The sequence below is a fragment of the Sorex fumeus genome, unplaced genomic scaffold, assembly GCF_029834395.1.
Source record: "Sorex fumeus unplaced genomic scaffold, SorFum_2.1 ptg000037l, whole genome shotgun sequence".
NCBI lineage: Eukaryota > Metazoa > Chordata > Mammalia > Eulipotyphla > Soricidae > Sorex > Sorex fumeus.
In genome coordinates, this window is record NW_026606094.1 from 64865285 (window position 1) to 64886039 (window position 20755).

General features: G+C 43.9%; 1 protein-coding gene across 1 annotated transcript; it reads right to left on the reverse strand.

Moving 5' to 3' along the window:
* Positions 1-560: 560 nt before the first annotated feature.
* Positions 561-8318, reverse strand: TOMM7 (translocase of outer mitochondrial membrane 7). Its single transcript, XM_056118190.1, has 3 exons — positions 8144-8318; positions 6670-6718; positions 561-790 (listed from the first exon to the last, which is right to left on the reverse strand). The coding sequence occupies exons 1-3, from the start codon at positions 8244-8246 to the stop codon at positions 775-777; spliced, it is 168 nt and encodes a 55-aa protein (XP_055974165.1). The 5' UTR covers positions 8247-8318; the 3' UTR covers positions 561-774.
* Between the last annotated feature and the right edge of the window lie 12437 nt (positions 8319-20755).

Consider the following 20755-nt stretch of genomic DNA (forward strand, 5'->3'; position numbering starts at 1 on the left):
ACACCCATATAATGGGCTACTCCCAAACTGTGTCATATCTCGTTTCAAGCCCACTTTTCTTCCTACATTAACTAGAATTCCCAAATCTACGAATTCAAGCTATTTTGTTAGAATTACGAAAAAAACAAAAAAATAGATTTTAAAAACAGATAAAGATCCCAGAAATTCAGGATTTAAAACTGAAAACTAGCAGTCAGCTCACTACTGAGGGAAATCTTAGACTCAGACTAAAATCAACTCCTGGATGGCATTCTCGTTCCCTATCAACAGTCACAGAACTACAATTTTTTTTTCAGTCGAACTTCACTCCAACACAGTACAGAAAGTTAAGGGTCCACCTAGTGTGTCTCAAATGAGAACCAGTAACCCACAGGAAGTCAGTAATTCACTGCAACAATAAATTGGAATCTACCTGTTATGTATAATAGGCAGAAATAAACTTGGAAGTATTCATATTTTTTAGGACTACATCTAGGCACATATAGATTGTTTTGAAAAGTACTACAGGCTTCCTTCTTAATAGTTTATCTTGTTCAATTAAAAAAGGACTGAAGACAGAACACTGTTAAAAACATTTATTTTGATACAATCTATTATAAATAAATCCATAGAGGTTCCACTCCGCCACATACGCATCTGTGAAGTAAGAGCCATGTGCCATCCAGTTGGTGAGTGTCTGAACGACGTCCCATCTCTTATCCCAGCCAGAGCGTATACCTTGCATGTTGTTCCCGTCCATTGACTGTGTCCAAATTCAGATGATCAAACAGTCCTTTAGCCCCAGAGTAAGCTAAAATGTTCGTGAAGAGGAGAAATCAATTAAATCCCCAAAATAAAACTTCTCAAACATAACAAGAATTAGATGTTACATTTCTTATGTGTGTGTTTATTCATCTATCAAATTTAGTTACTAGACCATAAGAATCAATCTCACTGAGCAAAAAAGGGGAAAAATCAAATATACAAATTCGCATTTAGTTACTATTAAGTGTGGTTGGATTGTTATAAACAAGAAAGGAAATGTAAACTGATAATAAAACAAGATAAAATAGAAATTATAATATGAAAAAAGACTAATGCATTCTGAAAATAAATGCTACATGTTAAATGTGATCCCAGTAATAAAAATAACGTCTACTTAGGCAATACCTGTAGGCCAGGCTGAGACACTACGAAAGTCTGCACAACTCCCCATTTAAAGAAGCGGAAACAAAAAGTTTTGTGATGTCCATATATCAAGGGAGGATGTGACCTGAGATTCAACTAGTCCACACATTCCTTCACTTCTACCACAATTCTTACCCCAAGTATTCCTGCCACTGACTAGTCCTAAATCCCAAGTCATCTGTTGGATTAAGCAACAGCATTCAGCAAGGAGGAAAAAGGGTAATATTACTTCAAAGTGCTGTTGATTTTTAGTCTCTAGTAATTTATCAACTTGAATCAACTGCACAAAAATGACAATTTGAACATTCCATTAAGTTAACTTTTGAAAGATTTCACCCTGGGGGAAAAAACATGCATCTACCTCCAATGTTCAAATGTCCATTAAATCTACGTTTTCCCTCTCTAAGGTCTCCTCCAATAGTAATAAGCAACCAAAATAAAGAAAAAGGATCATTCTTAACCTAAGATAGATTATGGGGAATAATAATTCTCTTTGTAAACCTCAGTATTTATATATTTTTCTAAATAGTAGTCTTATTAAAACATAGTCCTTTATTGACAGAAGAACTGCATTTCTGATAAGCATTCAACAGGTTACAGTACCTGCTATCTATGTACCATGCTGGGCAAAAGAGAAAATGAAGATGAAGCTGGTTCTAATTCCAACACATGGCAAAGAAATTTATCATGACCAATGCAAAAAATGTATTAAACAATTTCCTATTAATAAATGTGCTTTGTTTTGTTTTGTTTGGGGGACCACACATATAAGTCAAGGCTTACTCCTGGCTCTATGCTCAAGGATCACTCCTGACAGTACGCAGAGAACCATATACAGTGTCAGGGATCAAACCCAGGTTAGCCTCATGCAAGGCAAGCTACACTATCTCCATAGAAGAAGAGCATGTCCTCCCATTGTTCATCAATTAGCTTGAGCGGGCCCAGTAACATCTCCATTTTGAGACTTGTTGTTACTGTGTTTAGCATATTGAATATATCATGGGTAGCTTGCCAGGTTTTGCCGTACGGGTGAGATACTCTCAGTAGCTTGTAGGGCTCTCTGAGAGGGGTGGAAAAATTGAACCCGGCTCGGCTGAGCAGGCTGCGCACAAGGCAAACGCCCTACTGCTGTGCTATCACTCTAGCCCACTATCTCCATATTATCTCTTTAAACTCGCCCACACCTGAGAAAAATTTTAAATCCCAACAAATGCAATTCTGTTCTTTTAACAAGATAACCCATTTTAGGCAATCAACTCTTAACAAAAACACAAACATTTTCCAGAAAGAAAATGAGAAGATGCCTCTAATGATACCTTAATAAAAGAAGAAAAAAAGTTAAGTCCAGAAAGAAGAGAACTACAAAGACAACAACTTAAGATAAACAAGAGGCAGGAGGACCTTTTTCTAGCTTACAACTCCAAGAGAGTAAAAGAAATCATTGGGATAACTGAAGCCAAAAAGAACACATTTTATTCTCACCTCTGGATCCTCAATAATCTAGAAAATACACATACATACACACACAATTTACCAGCAAGCAAGTCAGTCTAAAAAGTGTATCATAAAATGCAATGCTATATTGATTCATATCCACAGAACCACTTGCCACTTGGTTAAAGTCTTTTACTTTTGTATTTTACACACACACACACACACACACACACACACACACACACACACACGATGGCCTCTCAGTATCTGTATTGCAAAGCATAATGTCCAAAAGTAGAGAGAGAGTAAGAAAATAAGTGCCTGCCATAGAGGCAGGAGTGGGGTGGGAGTGGTGGGAGTGGTGGGACAGTGTGGACATTGGTGGTAGGAAATGTGTATTGGGGGAAAAATGCGTGATAGAACATTGTATGACTGACAATCATTAAAGCTTTGTAACTGTATATCAGGGTGATTCAATAAAAAAAGATTTAAATATATACAAAAAGTATATATATAAATGTAAATAAATATAAATAATACATACATATATAAGTTGAAGCACCGTGATGTGCAATACTGTTAACAGTGGGGTTTTATGCATACAACGCTCCAACATCACAGCCTCCACCAGTGTCTGCTTCCTTCAACTAGCTGCTTCAGTGTCCCCTCCCAAACATTCCCCTTTCCACTCACCCATACCTCTTATGTAGGAAATAACAAAATATAGTATGTGAATAACAAACGGTCAAGGACAACAGAAGTTAAGAACTCGTTCAAAGAACTGAGCTATTAAGAGTTAAAGGCTTTGGGGGGTGGAGCAATAGTACAGCGGGTAGTGCGTTTGTCATGCACGCAGCCGACCCGGGTTCGATTCCCAGCATCGAACCATATAGTCCCCTGAGCATCACCAGGAGTAATTCCTGAGTGCAGGGCCAGGAGTAACCCCTGTGCATTGCCAGGTGTGACCCAAAAAAGCAAAAAAAAAAAAGAAAGAAAAAAAAATGTCCACTGGAACTGATACAGTCCCAGGTCAGACATTTCTTTTTTCTTTTTTTTTTTTTTTTTTTGCTTTTTGGGTCACACCTGGAAATGCACAGGGGTTACTCCTGGCTCTGCGCTCAGGAACTACCCCTGGCAGTGCTCAGGGGACCATATGGGATGCTGGGAATCGAACCCAGGTCGACCACATGCAAGGCAAACGCCCTACCTGCTGTGCTATTGCTCCAGCCCCAGATATTTCCTTTTCTCTCTCCTTTTTTTTTTTTTGATTTTGGGCCACACCTGATAGTGCGCAGGGGATACTCTGAGAATTATTCTGCACTCAAGAATTATTCCTGGCAAGGCATGGTGAATGATATGGAATGCTGGGGATGGAACCCCGGTCGGCCACATGCAAAGTAAACATTCTATGATGATTCTGGCTCCAAGCTCAGATATTTCCTAAGGCAGCATTTCCATAAGGAAATTAACTGTCCTAAAGTCATTCAGCAAATAAGTAGCAGAGATATTACTTCATCCCATTTTACAGAAAAGGAAATAAAGAGTTCAAGGAGTATACAACTAAGAGAGCAATTGGGCTGGAGAGATAGCACACCTAAGGAGCTTGTTTTGCATGTGACCAATCTGGGTCCAATTCCCAGCATCCCATATGGTTCCCTGAGCATTGGCCATGAGTAACCCCTGAGCAGGTTACTCACCCTCAAACAGGGTGAGGCCCCAAAAAGTAAAGAAAAGAGAGCAACCTAATGAAGACCTCTGAAAGCCATTTTAAGAAGTCATACCATTCAGTGAATGAAGACCATTAACTAAGGAATTTTACCAGAGAAAAGAGAACTGCAGAAACAGTGAAGTTAGAGGTAAATTTGGTAATTACCTATAAGAAATTTTTTAAAAAAACACACCTTTTTCTATGCAAAAAGGCCTACAAGGAAGAATGGAGGGCAAAAATTTCAAATCAGATGGCACAATGCTAAGAGATAAGATACATGGAAGCAGCCCTGTGAGCCAGGGAAAGTTTAGGCCTTAGGGACTGGTGGAACAAGTACAGGAGTTAAGGCACTTGCCTTGCATGGGCCTTTTGACCTTGAGCACGATATGGTCTCCGTAGCACTGCCAGGTATGGCCCCAAAACAAACAAACAAAAAGAGTAAAGGCCTTCAAAACAGAAAAACTCCACTACCTACTCTGCCCAAACCTTCTGAAGGACTTAAGTGACACTTAAGAGTCAGGATTTACAAAGCATCTAAAACAGTGCTGACACATTGTATATGTTAATACCATTCTTACTTCCATCTCTGAAAAAAGGTGGCTTAGAGTAGGAGTCTGAAAAAAATAAAATCCTAGGATAGCCAGTGAAAAGTTTACCAAGGCAATCCACAAGAATTACCTGGAAGACAGAGGATGTGCACTGGGATGGCACAGCACCTGCACAGGTCATCCTGGTCCTAAGTGCCCTTGTATAGGTCCTTCCCTCAGAGCAAACCTGCTTGCTCCACACTGTGCCCTTTCATCTATTTTCCTGTCCTCCTGTACAGGTGACATTCACAAGCATACACTTAGTACACATGTATGTCCAGGAGTTAATAAGTGTTATGTTTTCGCAAGCATGTAGCCACCACTGGCAAAACGGTTTCTGAGAAAGAAATCTGACAAGCCATAAATTTTCATACACTGATTTTTAACAAATGAGAATTTTTATCAAGAAATAAATCAAAATCTATAAAATCTACGTGTACCAAAATGCTCTTATATTGATATAAATACTAATAACTGAAAAGCAAAAGTACAAGAGATGCCAATTTTATGTGAAGAAAACAAAATCCTATGTACTCTTTTAGAATGATATCACAATTTGTACTGAATAAAAGATGGGAATATGGAAAGTTAAAAGTAGTTCAACATTGGGGCTGAAGTGATAGCACAGCGGGGAGGGTGTTTGCCTTGCATGTGGCCGACCCGGGTTCAATTTCCAGCATCCCATATGGTCCCCCGAGCACAACCAGGAGTAATTCCTGAGTGAAGGAAGAGCCAGGAATAACCCCTGTGCATCTCTGAGTGCACAGGGTGTGGCCAAAAAGGAAAAAAAGAAGTAGTCCAACATTTAAAGCAGTACGATGAGGAGAAATTTGGGGGGTGGGGGGGGTGAAGAGGTGAGCTGTGAACTGGCCTGACATTTTGATAGCTTAGGGACAAGGTAACTGTACATCAAAACCAGAAGTGGAAATGCTATTGTAAACAGGTGATCCAAACTATATTAATTTTTTAAACTGTTTTAATGAGTTTAATAAAGGATGAGATGGGGAGAGGAAGGGAACCTTAAGACAACGCAAGGACACTGATACTGATGGTAGATTTGGAACTGGAATGATTGTCTGAAGCTGTTATTGAAACCATTGCAAATCACAATACCTAAGTAAAATAATAAAAAATAGAAATAGAAGGGTCTAGAAAGATAGTATGGAATTTGTCTTGCGTGTGCTGACCTGGATTCAACACTGCATAACACATGGTACCCTAAGCCAACCCAGAACAATCCCTAAGCACAGAGTCAGGAGTAAGCCCTGTGCACTGCCTGGAATGGAGTGTCCTGCAAATCCCCACTCCCCTTCAAAAAAAAAATTGAGTGCCCTTGTATAGGTCCTTCCCTAACTTGATAAAAGTTAGAAACAGAAAATTAGGTACATAAACTATAAATTAGTTTTAATTTTTAATGGTTTCCCTATATGAATATAAAAAAAATAAGTCAGCATACTAGTGTATTTCCAAAGACTCTAAATAAAACCAGAACACAAAAAAACACAACCCCCTAAAAATATGGTGGGGTGATTAGTCCTTTTTCCTTCCAAATACACTGCCCATGGGAGTGACAGGGTGCAGGCAGGAAAGAGAAAGCAGTTAGCTGCTAACCAGTTAAGACTGCTCTGTGGACTGGCAGTTTCTCTCCAGCTGAAATTACACCAGCCAGTAAAGCTTCATCCCAATGACCACACCATCACTGCTCTGCTCTCCCATGATTCCGCATTGGGATGGCAATGCCTGCCCTGGAGAGCTTATTTTTAAAAGCAGTACCTCAAAACGGTCGGTTCGGGCATTCCAGGATCGGCGCCTCTCTTAAATCCTGGGAGGGAAGGGGGAAAAGAGGGGGGGGAAAACAACACTAATTACTACCCAAGTAAACAAACAAACAAACAAACAAAAAATCAAATTCAACCAAATCCTCCCTCCTTTCAAAGCAAGAGAATGGTTTCCAGAGTAGCACTGAGGCCAGAGACAAGGACACTGTAAGAGGATGCCAAGTAAGCCTCACGGAGAAAGGAGGCGACAACACAAAGCAGAAGACCTCAAAGCCCCCCACGTCTTCTTTGTTCAAAGGAGAGCCGGTTCTGGGGGTTTGACAAGCACATGGGGGCCGGCGGCCAGGAAGTGAAATAAGGGACGGGGCCTTGTGGAAAAGGGCTGGGCTGTACAAGCAGACTGAACGTTGTCCCAACTATTGTTGGGCTTTATTTTTGCTTTCAGGGCCACACCAGGAGGAGCTCAAGGCTTTATTCCTGGCTCTGCGCGCGCGCGGGTGGGGGGGGGGGGGGGGGTCATTTTCCTGGCATGGCTCAAGGAACCATTTGGGGTGCCAGGGATGGAACCCGGGTCCTCCGCGGGCGGAGAAAGCGCCCTATCTGCAGCACCATCTGTCTGGCCCCAGGTTGTCTTAGTTGTCTGCTCTGAGAACGTATCTAGTCTAAACCGGCGCCCACGATCATTTGGGCGTGATTTCTAACCCATTCAGAACAGGGGAGAGCCGGGGGGGGGGGGGGGGCGGGGGGGAGTCATTCTAAATCTTGTGCACGCTGGTGGCACGGGCCGGGCCGATCAGTCCTGGAGCCTTGCGGGGCCCGCTCGCGCGCAATCACTGGCTCTGCCGGGGTGATGGCACGAGGGCTGAAGCAACGGGCACCGAAAGAAACCCACGAGCGTGGAGTCTGTACGCGGCCTGCCCTGCCGGCGGATCGCCGGAGTCCGGCAACGAGATGACGAGGACAAGGCGAGCCCAGGGGAGAACCGGAACCGGGTTCCGGGTCCGGGTGCCCGGTGGGAGGGTCGGCCCGCGCGCTCGGGCGCCCCACCGGAGCTCTAGAATCAGCCCCGTCCGGAAGGGAGGAAAAAAGGGGAAAAAAACGGGAAAACCTTTCGTTGCTGTACAGAAAAGAGGATTCCCACCACGACCGCGGCTGTGCCTCAGCGCGGCGGCGGCGGCGACACGAAGCCTCCGGGTCACGCGAGAGGTGACGCCGCAGCGTCTCTAAGCAAGCTTCCGATCGGTCGCCTCCTCACGCCCGAGGTCACCCGAAAGAGGGCGACCTCCACCTGACTGACGAGCGAGGGAACGGCGGGTGCGGGGGTCCCGGGGCCTGTACCACGCCGTTTGAGGAGAAAAGAAAGGCGGTGACGGGGGAGAGGCGGCCGCATCTGGGAGGCCGGGCCGGCCACGTCGCGGGTCTCTCGGCGCCCCGACACAGGCCCCCTCCCCGGCTCCGCTCCCACTGACCCAGGTAGATCACGAGAGGAATGAAGCCCCAGCGGATGGCAAACTGGCCGCCCTTGAAGAGCTGCTGCAGCCTCTGCTTGGCCTCTTTGCTTAGCTTCACCATGGCGACGGCCGAGGACGCTCCGAAAGACCCGCTCGGGAAGCGACGGCGTCGGGATCGGCCGCGGGAGAGGAGCTGCGCAGGCGCCGCACACGGCTTTACGGCAGGAGTCGCGAACCCGGCCGCCAGGGGCCGTAATTCAGCCGTAATCCAGCGCCCAGGCCGTCTGCCCCTGCCCCCCCCCTTCCCCCGCCCTCGGGAAGGCGCGGTCGTGCAGTTCCCCCTCACTGGGTTGTGGCGGCGCTAGCGGCGATTGAGAGACACACACACAGCTCAGGCTTAGTGAGTTTATTAGAAGCTCAGCATTAAGGACCCCAAGTCAGAAGAGAAAGAGACTTGGAGCCCCGTCTGCTGAGAGAGTCTCTGTTTTATTCTTTTAAGAGTGAGCTGTAATCTACAGAAAGTAAAAAACGAAGCATCTTTCCCAGCCTTCAGGGCCCCCCCCCAAAAAAAAAAACCGAAAAAGTCTGTGTCAGTATCTCTTGCCCGCTTGGTGTGACCTTGGTGTGTCGCCCTCCATGCATCCTCCTAAGTCTGACAGGCTCTTATCCTACTTGATTAGGCTCATACACTTGTATCACTTGTCATCCCATTAACCTTCGATTTGCTTGGAGCGGGCACCAGTAACTTTTCCATTTGTCCCTGTTGCGTGCTAGTGTAGCGTAATGGCATCTGCTCTCTTTAGGAATACCAAGAGCCTCAAACTGTTTGTTCAGGGGTTTGACAAAGAAGTCTGATCATCTCGTAGGTGGGCAGCCACGCGTCCTTTTGACATCCTGTGGAACCCAGTTGGTAACAGCTCTAGTCCAGTGGTTGTCTCTAAATTGCATTACATGTCCGGCTCATTTGATTTTCAACGGCTTGGCAAATGAGACAGCGTCCCTGATTCTTGATCGCCAACGGAGGTTGGAACTCCAGATTCCTTCTCTCACTTGAGTGGAATGTGATATTCCAAGCATACAAAAGCAACAAAAAAAACTCTTTGTTCTCTGGCTGACATTGGGGTTGGTTTCAGTGTCTTAGTTCTCACTACAGTCTCATAATTCTCATTACATAGTTTCTTATTTGCAGTCTCTTGTTTGTCATAACACTGAGAATCCCAGATTTCACTTTTCTCTGTGCTGTTCATTTGATGGATGATATATAGGAGGTCCTGTTCTTGGTTTTTTTTCAACCCCAAACACCTGTTGTCTTCCAACCGCTCACGTTCTTACCCACTTAAAAAATAAAAATTAAAAATTCAGGGGCAGAAGCGATAGTACAGCGGGTTGGACATTTGCCTTGCCTGCCCCTGACCCGGGTTGATCCTGGCACCACATACTGTCCCCGAGCCCAGTCGGTAGTGAATGAACCCTGGGCACCACCTCATGGGGCTCAAAGCCAGCCCCTTCTGATCACGATCACGACCATCCTGTTATTTGTCGATTGCCTCAAGCAGGCCCCAGTAACGTCTCCTTTGTCCTAACCCTGAGATTTTTTAAAAAGTGCCATATTCAAGGCTCTTTCAAAGTTAGGAGAATGAGACCCTTCATTGTTACTGGTATTTGGCATATTGGGTACGCCACGGGGAGTTTGCCAGACTCTGCTGTGTGGGCAGGTTACATTCGGTAGCTTGTCAGTTTGTCCAAAGTACGAATGAGATGATAAGATGTCGCGCGGCCGCAAATGCGGGAGCTGAGTTTTATAGTCTCTGAGTCTTGAGCCCCTTCCAGAAAAAAAAAATTGCACAAAAGATTCCTCTTTCACTGGAACAATGAACACCATACATCTGTTAGATTCTGCATTGAAAGAAATTCTGAGCCTGGAGAGACAGTTCAACAGAGTAGAGCATTTGCCTTGCATGCAGCCGACCTAGGTGCCATCTTTGGCATCCTGGGTGGTCCCTCAAGCAGTGAGCAGTAATTTCCTGAAACACCTCTGGGTGTTTGTCTGCCCCTCCCAACCCCCCATTTATCATATAGAATGAGCACATACAACTGACTTTTTGCTGTCAGAAAAAATAAAGTTTCCTCTTTTTGTTTTTGTTTGGGGGCCACACCCAGCTGTGTTCAGGGCTAATGCCCCCTGCCAGGGACCAAACCCTGGACTGGACGTCCAAGGCAAGTGCTCTACCACTGAGCTGCATCACCAACTCATTACACATTTGACGATTGAATACATTGTCTCTTACCTTGCTGTTACCACTGCCAGAAATGCCTTTGTACATGCCTTTCCTTTTAAAGGTGGAGTCAAAATATCTGCTCCCTGAAGTAATCTTCTTGCTCTGCTCCTGCCCCTGTCCTGACCAGTCAAATACTTCAATCATGGTGCCCTCACTCACACATCATTCCTCATCTATCCATCCAAGTAATTGATAGATAACTCTCGCTTATGAATTTGCACCCCCAATGATTGCCAATAGAACTCATCTGGAATTGATTAATTCTATTGGGAATTAATAGCCTTTATAAGAGTACTATTTGATCACCCATAAAACAGATATTGAGAATAATTATTTGTAAGTTTATTTATATTTTGTTATTGTTTAAGCAACATGGCTGCAATAATGTTAAGGTTTATGGTTTTGAGATACAAAGTTATTGCACATATGGTCCACATATGGTCCCCAAAGCTTCACCAGGAGTGACCCCTGAGCTAAGAGCTAGGAGGAAGCCCTGAATACAGCCAGGTGTGCCCCCTCCCATAAAATACGATTTTTTAATTAAATAAGTAATAAATTATATCCTTGGCAAAATAATTGACATTTTTCTTCCTGGAGGGGAAGAACACTCAAATGACCAATCAAACAGAAGACTAACATTCACTGGGTACTTAGTATGTACATGCACTGTGCTAAGGACTCCATATGTTTCAACTCACTGAATCTTCACAACCCTCAGAAATGACAGTTGTGTTTCAATCCCATGTTAGTTGTGAGGAAACTGAGGTTCAGGGAAATGACTGAATTAAATGTGCCCAAAGTCACATTGCTAGTAAGTAGCAGAAATGGTTTAAATGGACCCCATGCTCTTACTCCAGAACCTGACGGCTTATCAGAATACTAGACTGCCTTCCAGGAGAGAAGTTAACAGGAGAAGAAAAGCTTTCTCAAAAATAGTTTCATCAAGCTGTGTTAGATAAGAGAACACTTTCCACTGCACAGGACTGAAACATGACAGTAGGCCAAAGATTGGCCAGCGAGAGAAGGAAATGCTGACTGACAGAACCAATCAAATCCTGTCCATGTGAGCTAAGATAGAAATAACAATTTGATTGAGTTGGTAAGAGAGAAGACATGAAACAATGAAGCCATGAGGAGGTGGAAGTCATGAAACACGGAATAGTTATAACAATATTAAAGTATTCCTCTGGAAAATAATAACCTGCTTTCTGGTGGGAAGACAGCAAAATAACCCCACCTGGAATTTGCTGTACACTCAGAAGTCTTCCATTCCCCAGCCACAGCCCAAGCTGGAAAGGAAAATCTGGTTATGTTATAATTTCTATTTTGTGATGTGGTGGAGGGAGGGGTAATCAATTATCTATAATCCTTAGATAATTATAAAATAACAGAAGATAGGCAAACGCAGAAGGGTGAGAAAAACAGGGGTGAAAAGTCAACTGTTAGAAAGAGTCCCATCGGCCCCATCTAAAGAAAAGGGTCTGAGCAGAAAAATATCTCAAGTGAAGACTGGATGGTTGAGATCCTTTAGGCTACAAGGAAAAGAGGAACCTGTGCAGATAAAAGAGTCAGACACTTCTGAGAGCACAGCCAGGCTTCACAAAAGAACAGAAAACAGGATTGGCGAGAACTGTAGCGGGCAGGCTATTTGCCGTGTACCCAGATGACCCAGGTTCCATTCCATTCCCGACAGCACATATGGTCCCCTCAGCACTGCCTGTGGTGATTCCTGAATTCAGACAGGAGTAATCCCTAAGTATCACTGGGTGTGGCCCAAAAACAAAAACAAAAAAAAAATTTTTTAAGAGAAAAGAATAGAAATTTACTCCTTTGAATAGCGAACTCTACATCTGTAAAATGGGAAGAGTACTATGTATCAGGAACTAAATTGTGTGCCCTGCCATACCCGGCCTCCAATACTGAAGCTGCAACTGTCAGTGAAAGGCATTGGAGATAAGACCTTTGTGGAGATAAAGTTAAAGGAGAGCACAAGGTGGGGCCCTAAGCACAAGGAGCCAATGTTCATAGAAGAGACAGAAACCAAAGCTCTCTCCACATACACAGAGGATCCTGTGGGCACACGCAAGAATGGGGCTGTCTGTAAGTTAGGAAGAGAGCCCCCCCCACCCCATGCCACCCCCCACCCCCCCCACACACACCCCAGCACCTCTGAGCTGATGAGAAAAGAAACTTGTATGGGGGTGGGGGGAGGCGGGGGAAATCAGATAACATCAATGTAGTGACAAAAGTCTTGTGTAGAGATTTATGCCAGGCTCTTCACTGTAGTGTTTCTAGTCCTCCAGAACACTAGTCTGCACATCTCATACTGCCTAGCCGTAGCTGACTCCTTGAAGTTTGAATCTGAACAGCATAGTCTCATTAACACCATGCTTACAGGCTATAATTTTAATTCATGTATTCATTCTGGAGTATTGAATATTGACAATTTACAGCTCTAAGCTACAGATCCACAGGAGCAGCAAAATTTAAAAATTAATGAAGTAAAATCCTATACTTAAGGATTTAATGATGACAGTAGAGACAGTGGATTAACCCAGAGAGACAGTACATGGGGTTAATCAACCTCAGTTTACTCCTAGCACCATAATCGTCCCTCAAGCACTGCCAGGAGTGACCCCTGAGCACAGAGGCAGGAGTAAAGCTCAGAACACTCCTGAGTATGGCCCTAAAACCAAAAAAAGCAACTCCCCAAAAAAGATTTTTATCATCTAGCTAGAAAGAAAAAGTGTTTCGTTTGTTTGTGTTTGTTTTTAGTCAGTGGGAGACAGACTGACACAGAATGATCTCTCTCATATGTGGGGTAAAAAAGAACATTATGGGTAATAATGAATACCCAAAGACTATAAAAAAAAAAACATAAGAATTGGTATTCAGTAGGAAACATGCCACCCGAGGTGGGCTGGAGGAGAGGGGGGGGGGGGGGAGGAAAGACTACTGTGGAGGGAGGATCAACAGGTAGGAGGAAGTGGTGCTGAAAGGGGGTAAAGTGTTATGTATGAAACCCTATCAGCAACAGTGCTGTAAACCGCAATGCAAAAACTTATGTGTGGGAAGCTGGCCCTTTAACTGACCAAGGGCCTACGTGCCTGTGCTATGTATGGTTATCTTGGCCTATGTGACCCTGAACAAGCGGGTCCTGACTAGCGCAAATCTGGTCTGCTCTGACCGCAGCCTATGAGCTATGTATGGTTGTCTAAAAGAAAACATTTGTCACAGCTAGCCCAAGAATAAGAAGTAACTGACACTGACTAATCAAGCACATGGAACATGTAGTTTTTGTAACTCTCCTAACAATATATGATATGACCTAGTGATGTAATTGCCTTCTGTGATGTAAGCATAGTTTCCTGCGTTGCAAAGTATATAATACCCCTGCTGCCCTGAATAAAGTCCTGTCCTGTCCTGTCTCTTTATCTCTGTTTCTAAACTGTACTCTGTCTCTTGTGTCTTGTGTCTTCATTCGGTTGGTCCCTCCTTGCACCTACGGATCCTAGGGCCACCTCCACGGGCCGGAGAGTGGTCTGGCGGGGCCCCCTGCACTTATGTATTTTTTAAGAAGTGCCCCTCATAGAGGCAGACTGGTGGGTGGATGGCAAAAGGGGCGAGGGAAAAAGGAATTGGTGAAGGGAGGTGGGTACTTAAGGGACCAGTGAAGGGACTGATGTGGAAAAATGTATGTCTGGAACCCAATCATGAATAATTTTGTGATTTCACAGTGACTAGTAACAATTAACTTAAATTTTTAAAGTGGTTTTTTTTTCCATGTGACTAATCTTTGGGAAAATATGAGAAAGCCAGAAAGCCAGGGGTATGAGATCTGGGTTTGAATCCTGGTTCTATTCCTTAGCTGTGTGTTCCTTGCCAAGTAACTTAGCCTCTTTCTGTCTCTTTTCTCATCTGAAAAGAAAGATAGCAACAGTTTGCGCCTCAATCAGTTATTATAAATATGAAGATGCAGGGTCTAGCTAAAAAGCAATCAAATGTAAGATATTAATATTGTTATCTGCTTTTCTGTTTAGACTCGCTTTATTTTTCAAAGACCAACTTCTTATTTATTTGTCTATTTGTGAGCTTTGGGACCACACTTGGGGTGCTCAAGGGCTACTCCTTGCTCTGTGCTCAGAAGTTTCTAGTGGTACGTGGAGGTCATGCAGTGCCAGGGATCAACCTCAGCTTCTTGCTGGCAAATTATGTGGTCCAGCCTATTGAGCATCCTCTCTGGTTCTCAAAGAACAAACTTTTCCCAAAGTGTTTTCTCTAATTCTGATTGTCTTTCGGGTGCTTGCAGGAATTGCTGCTACCCTGCTGCTATCTAAATACCCATTGAATAGGCAAGGAATGGAGGAAAGCACATATATGATACTTTGTAGGTTCACAGTGTGATACACTTTGCACTTTATCTCCATTATAAAGTCTGTTACAAAAAATCTTGATATTGAACTGGAAAGATAATACAACTCCTAGGGTGCAGCTGGTCCCAGTCAATCCCTGGAACCCTACATGATTCCCCAAACCCAGTCAGACGTGAGCACTAAGTAGAGCCAGGCATAGACCCTAACCACTGTCAGGTGTGGCCCCTAAATAAACCAATTATTTTACATTTATTTATTTATTTTTAAACTTTATTTTCATAAGGTTGTTCACAATAATTGATAACATTCAATATTTCAACACCAATCCCACCACCATTACTCCTTCCCACCACCATTATTTCAAAGTTTCCCAACACCACTCAAACCTGCCTCACAGGCAGATGTTGGATAATTTATTCTGTATTGCTTGTTACGAATAGTATGTCTGTTTGAATATATCTCACAGTGATTCTAAACCAAAGTTTTTAATCATGTAATGCAATTGTTGCTGGTGGCTCAGTAAAGGGCGGAGCACGGGCGGTAGAAAAGAGTGCTTACACGGCTGGAGCAATAGCACAGGGGGTAGGGTGTTTGCCTTGCATGCGGCCAACCCGGGTTTGATTCCCAGCATTCCGTATGGTTCCCCGCGCACCGCCAGGAGTAATGAGTGCAGAGCCAGGAGTAACCCCTGTGCATTGCCGGGTATTTTCAAATTTTACTTTTTTAAGTGCTTACGTTTCTCTGCTCAATCTCAGCCACCAGCTCTCAGGGAAATGCCTGGCCTAAAATCTAACCTCAGAACAGCATTGTAGATCTGCCACCCTTGCCTCAGAGAAGAGAATTTCAAGAGGATGTGAAAGAGTGAAGCAAGAAAGTTTTTACTGAAACTTATTTAGAAAGATGTGACAAGAGAGTGAGGGAGGAGTACATGCTTGAGAGAGAACTCAGAGTCCTCCAGAGTGGAAATAGGCCAGCAAAGAAACAGAGATAATCAAGTGAGACACATGTTCAAGAAAGAACACAGGCGTGGGGACAAGCCCTGAATGGCTTTTGTTTTTTTAAGGTTGTTCACAATAATTTATTACATTCAATATTCCATTACTCCTTATCCACCACCATTACACCTTATCCACCATCATTATTTCGAATTTTTCCAACCACCACGCAAGTCTGCCTCAATAGCAGGCCCTAAATAATTTATTTTGTATTGCTTGTTATGTATAATCCACTAAAAATTATTCCAAAAAGTTTCCTTCGAGGAAAGTGTGTGAAGATTGTTGTATCTCACCCCGGAGCTATTGAAACCTTGTATAAAGAGATTACTAACATGTTGTTACAGACTGAGCTTTGTTTGTTAATATTTTTTAAATTGAGGTTGGTTGCCTTCTACCTTACATTCTATCCAATGTGTGCTACTCCTGGTACATCAGTGGCATAGAGTATGAAATGTCCAAAAATTCTAAAATTTTAAATAAAGTGATACAGCTGGAGATGTTTTTAACTGGATAGTGACTTTGGGGACTGAGGCACCTCCACAGCTTGTTGATCTCTTCCGAAGTTTATTTGTGAGTTTCTGGATCATAGTCCCAGTTAAGGAGCTTATGGTGCCAGAGGTAGTTTGTGGCACGACTGCCAGGCTCCTGGAAGAATAGGGCCATGGCGGGGGGAGGTGGGAGGAGAGATTGCCCATCCCCAATTCAGTGAGACCCTGGAGATTTCAGTCACAAAACCCACATACTTGAGTTTTTCAACAGGCTATGAATGGCTTTTGGAAGGAGTTTTTATATAGATCTTCCAAATGGGTTTTTAAGGGTTTTATATACAGTAGAGCTAATCTGGATGTTGTCACACAAAAATAAGCATTGCACTGATCTTTTAATAATATTATAGATTCTTTTGTAGTTTCTCCTTTTCTGAGGGTCCACCCTTCCCTTGAGGGACCTTAGGTTTCCTATCTGAGTGGTGTCTCAGTTTCTTCTCTCCCAAGAGCTCAGGAATTTTGCATGTCAAAGGGATGCATCTTCATGCCTTTCAGGTCTAGGAAATCTGATTACATTTTGATGTATCACTATTTCCCAAAAGTACAATACTAGGGCCCTCCACCTATCAGCCTACAACACAATGGACAGAGCCTGCAAACATACCTTGCCATGGAAAAAAGTCAGCTCTATGTGAGATTTTATTTATTTATTTATTTATTTATTTATTGCTTTTTGGGTCAAACCCGGCGATGCACAGGGGTTACTCCTGGCTCTGCACTCAGGAATCACTCCTGGTGGTGCTCGGGGGACCATATGGGATGCTGGGAATCGAACCCAGGTCAGCTGCTTGCAAGGCAAATGCCCTACCCGCTGTGATATCACTCCAGCCCCCTCGATGTGAGATTTTAAATGCCAAGATTTGAATCCAACTTTGTCATTTACTCAAAATGGAAGCCTTAACAACATATCAGAAAAGCTAATTAATTCACCATGGTTACCAAGAAAACAGGGCCTATTTTCCAAAATGCAGCCAAATCTATGAGCCAATATGAAAATGGAAAATTTTATCATGCCTCTTGTTTTCAGAAATGCTATATTTAAATATATATCAATATTCAACCACCATGTGTTTTCTTGAATTTTTAATTCTTACTTGGCCTATTTTTCTCTGCAGGGTAGTTTTTGAGTAGACAAACCATTTCTTTTGGGGGGGGCGGGGGGATGTTGGGGCCATACCCAGAGGTGCTCAGGGGTTATTTCTGCCTCTGCACTCAGGAATCACTCCTGGCAAGTTTGAGGGAACCACATGGATATAAGAGATTGAACCCAGGTTAACCACGGGCCAAACACTCTACCCACTCTACTTTCCATTTCAAGCCATTTCTTATTGCTATGACACAAGAATTCTTCAGCACATCAGGCAAGCATTTGTAAAAAAACAAAAATTTCACAAACAGATTAGTTATCACTAGGACACCTAACAAGTTTAAAGCTCTTCCAGAATAAAAGGGTTTCAGAGAAATATCTCTAGTAATCACCGCAAAAAAGATTTGCTTCTCTGTTTGGGGACAGGGCACATAACCCTGAATTAAGTCAAGGGTTAATAATTCTGTTTGTGTTGAGACCACACCAGGGCTTACTCTTGGCCCTGTGTCAGGGATCACTCCTGGTAGGGCTCAGAGAGAACCAAATGTGATACCTGGGATCAAACTCAAGTCAGCCGCATGCTAAGCAAGTGCTATACCTCTGAACCCTCTCTGGTCCCTTGGGCTTGGGAAAGTAAGAGAATAAAAAGCCAGAAAGTGCATGCGGAGGAGAGAGGGAAAATGCTTGAGGTGCAACAGAAAGCTCCAGGCAGGAAATAATGAGACAAGTTATAAAAAGAATCTAATGCCAAGCTAAGAAATTTGAATTTTAGCCAGAGTTGCTGGAAAGCTGCTAAATATTTTAGAGGGGAAAAAAATTACAAGGTGGAAACTTTATTTCTGAGGTTTCACTTTTCAATTTTCTTTATGGTGCTGAAATAAAATAATACTGAAGGGTATTTAGTGAACGATCTCCCTCCCACTCAGCCCCCTGCTGCCCCAATTTATCTCTGGAGGCAGAACAATGTTACCAGGCTCCTGGAGTTTTCCAGAAGTATCTATGCATGTGGAACGGAAAATGCAGGTTCCTCCCACCACCTGTTTCCTTGGAAACAGGATACATACACACTCATTTGCCTTGCATTAGGGAGTGGTGTCAGATGTGGGGGAACCTTTTGAACTGGACAGTCAGGGCCCATGAAATTATTATTATTATTATTATTTAACATTGAAGACAGTTTTTTTTTCAGGTGGAATGACTTTTTAAATTTTTTTTATTATTATTTTTTAAGGAATCACCGTGAGGTACAGTTACAGACTTACAAACTTTCGTGCTTACGTTTCAGTCATACAATGATCGAGTACCCATCCCTCCACCAGTGCCCATTCTCCACCACCAGTGTTCCCAGTATCCCTTCCACCACCACCTCCATTCCCCCTACCTCCTGCCTCTGTGGCAGGTGTATTCCCTTTAACTTTCTCTCTCCCTTTGGGTGTTGTGGTTTGCAATACATGATTTAAGTGGCCATCATGTTCAGCCTATAGTCTACCTTCAGCACACATCTCCCATCAGGGCCCATGACATTAGAATGGTCCGGGGCAGATTCCCTAGCCCTGGCCTAAGCAACAGCAAGTGTCCCCCTGCATAGCAGGCCCCAGAGCCTCAGTGGCATGCCAGCAACAAAGCCCAGGCTGGACCTAGATGCTTCCGGAACCCTGTCCCCAAAGCAGCCCCCACTGCAGCAAAGGACAGTGGGAAAGCAGAAGGTGTGTGTCAGGCCGTCACCCTGGGTGTGTGCTAAGCACCCAGCCACAGAGATTCACCAGGCATCACGGAGAGGAAGGGAAGGAAGCAAAAACCCCACAACCTGGGCCTTTAACAAAAGCGATGGAATGTTTGCCTCCTAACTCTGTTGTAATGATTGAACTTGAATATTCCTGCCAAACACAGTAAGTGTCACAATGGAGACGTTACTGGGCCCACTTGAGCAAATCAATAAACAATGGGAGGTCAGTGACAGTGACAGTGACAGAATAACCCTGACTTAAGTGTGAAGCTTCCCAGGTTACCTTGCCCTATCTGGTAGATCATGAGTCTTTTTGGTTTTGTTTTCTGGGCTACTCCTGCCAGTGCTCAGGGGTACTTCCTAGTTCAGTGCTCAAGGGTCATTCCTCAATTGTCCAAGGTCAGAGATTGAAACTGGCCTTCCTGCCAGCAAAGACCGTGCTTGGCCTTTTTTTTTTCTTTTAATTTTATTGAATCACCATGAGATAGTAACAAGCTTTCATGTTTGGGTTACAATCACACAATGATCAATCACCCATACCTCCACCAGCGCACATTCCCTACCACCAAAATCCCCAGTATACCCGCCTTTCCCACCCTCCCCCTGCTTCCATGGCAGACAATATTCCCCATAATCCGCATTCAGCCTACTAATGGTCCCCCTGGCCCAGAACGTGAGTTTCCAGGGAGTACATATTGGCAATGAAGAGACACAGAGTGCCGCCAATCTCCCTGGGTCACTTTCCATACTGTCATTCTGCCTGAAGCCACCTCCACCAGGAGAGAAATGGACTATAGACATGTGAAGGAGCAAACCTGAGTTGGCAGCATGCAAGGAAAGCATACTAACCACTAGACTATCCCGCCCTCCTACTATTGCTCATGGTGGTAACATGTCCAGCTTTTAAAATGCTTTTTAATGCAGGGGACAAAGTGATAGTACAGCAGGGAGAGCATTTGCCTTGCATACAGCCGACCAGGTTTTGAACTCTGTATTCTGTATAGTTCCTTGAGCACCAGCAGGAGTAATTTCTGAGTGCAGAGCTAGGAGTAACCCCTGAACATCGCTGGGTGTGACCTTCCCACCAAAAAAAAAAAAAGCAAACAAACAAACAAACAAAAAAATTTCATTTCATTTCATTTCATCATCCTATTATTCGTCGATTGCCTCGAGCAGGCCCCAGTAACGTCTCTTTCATCCTAGCCCTGAGATTATATTCAAGGCTATTTAGGAGAATGAGACCCATCATTGTTACTGGTATTTGGCATATTTGGTATGCCACGGGGAGTTTGCCAGACTCTGCCCTGTGGGCAGGCTACATTCGATAGCCTGCAAGTTTGTCCAAAGTAGGAATGAGACAATAAGATGTCATAAAAAAAAGTTCTGATAAAATGTCCGGGATCTGGATTTTATAGTCTCTGAGTCTTGGCCGCTGATGGGATTACACGGCGCCGGGGGGCCAGGTGGTGGGTGTGACCTCTGCCTACTGGAATTTGGAGGATCTGGGTGGAAGATGCTCGACTCCAATTCGAATAGGCTTGGAGGTCTCGGCCCCGGAACCCGCGTGGCTTTGTCCCTCTGCCAGTACCTTCATGTGTGCGGAGAGTGGCCTCAGCATGGTGGTG

What these genes read in the sequence shown, in the direction of transcription:
- TOMM7 (XM_056118190.1), bottom strand. Translation starts at nt 8,246, where the DNA reads ATGGTGAAGCTAAGCAAAGAGGCCAAGCAGAGGCTGCAGCAGCTCTTC. An exon ending in TCCTCTCGTGATCTACCTGG is followed by an intron (nt 6,719 to 8,143) that starts GTCAGTGGGAGC and finishes CTTCCCTCCCAG; the next exon opens with GATTTAAGAGAGGCGCCGAT.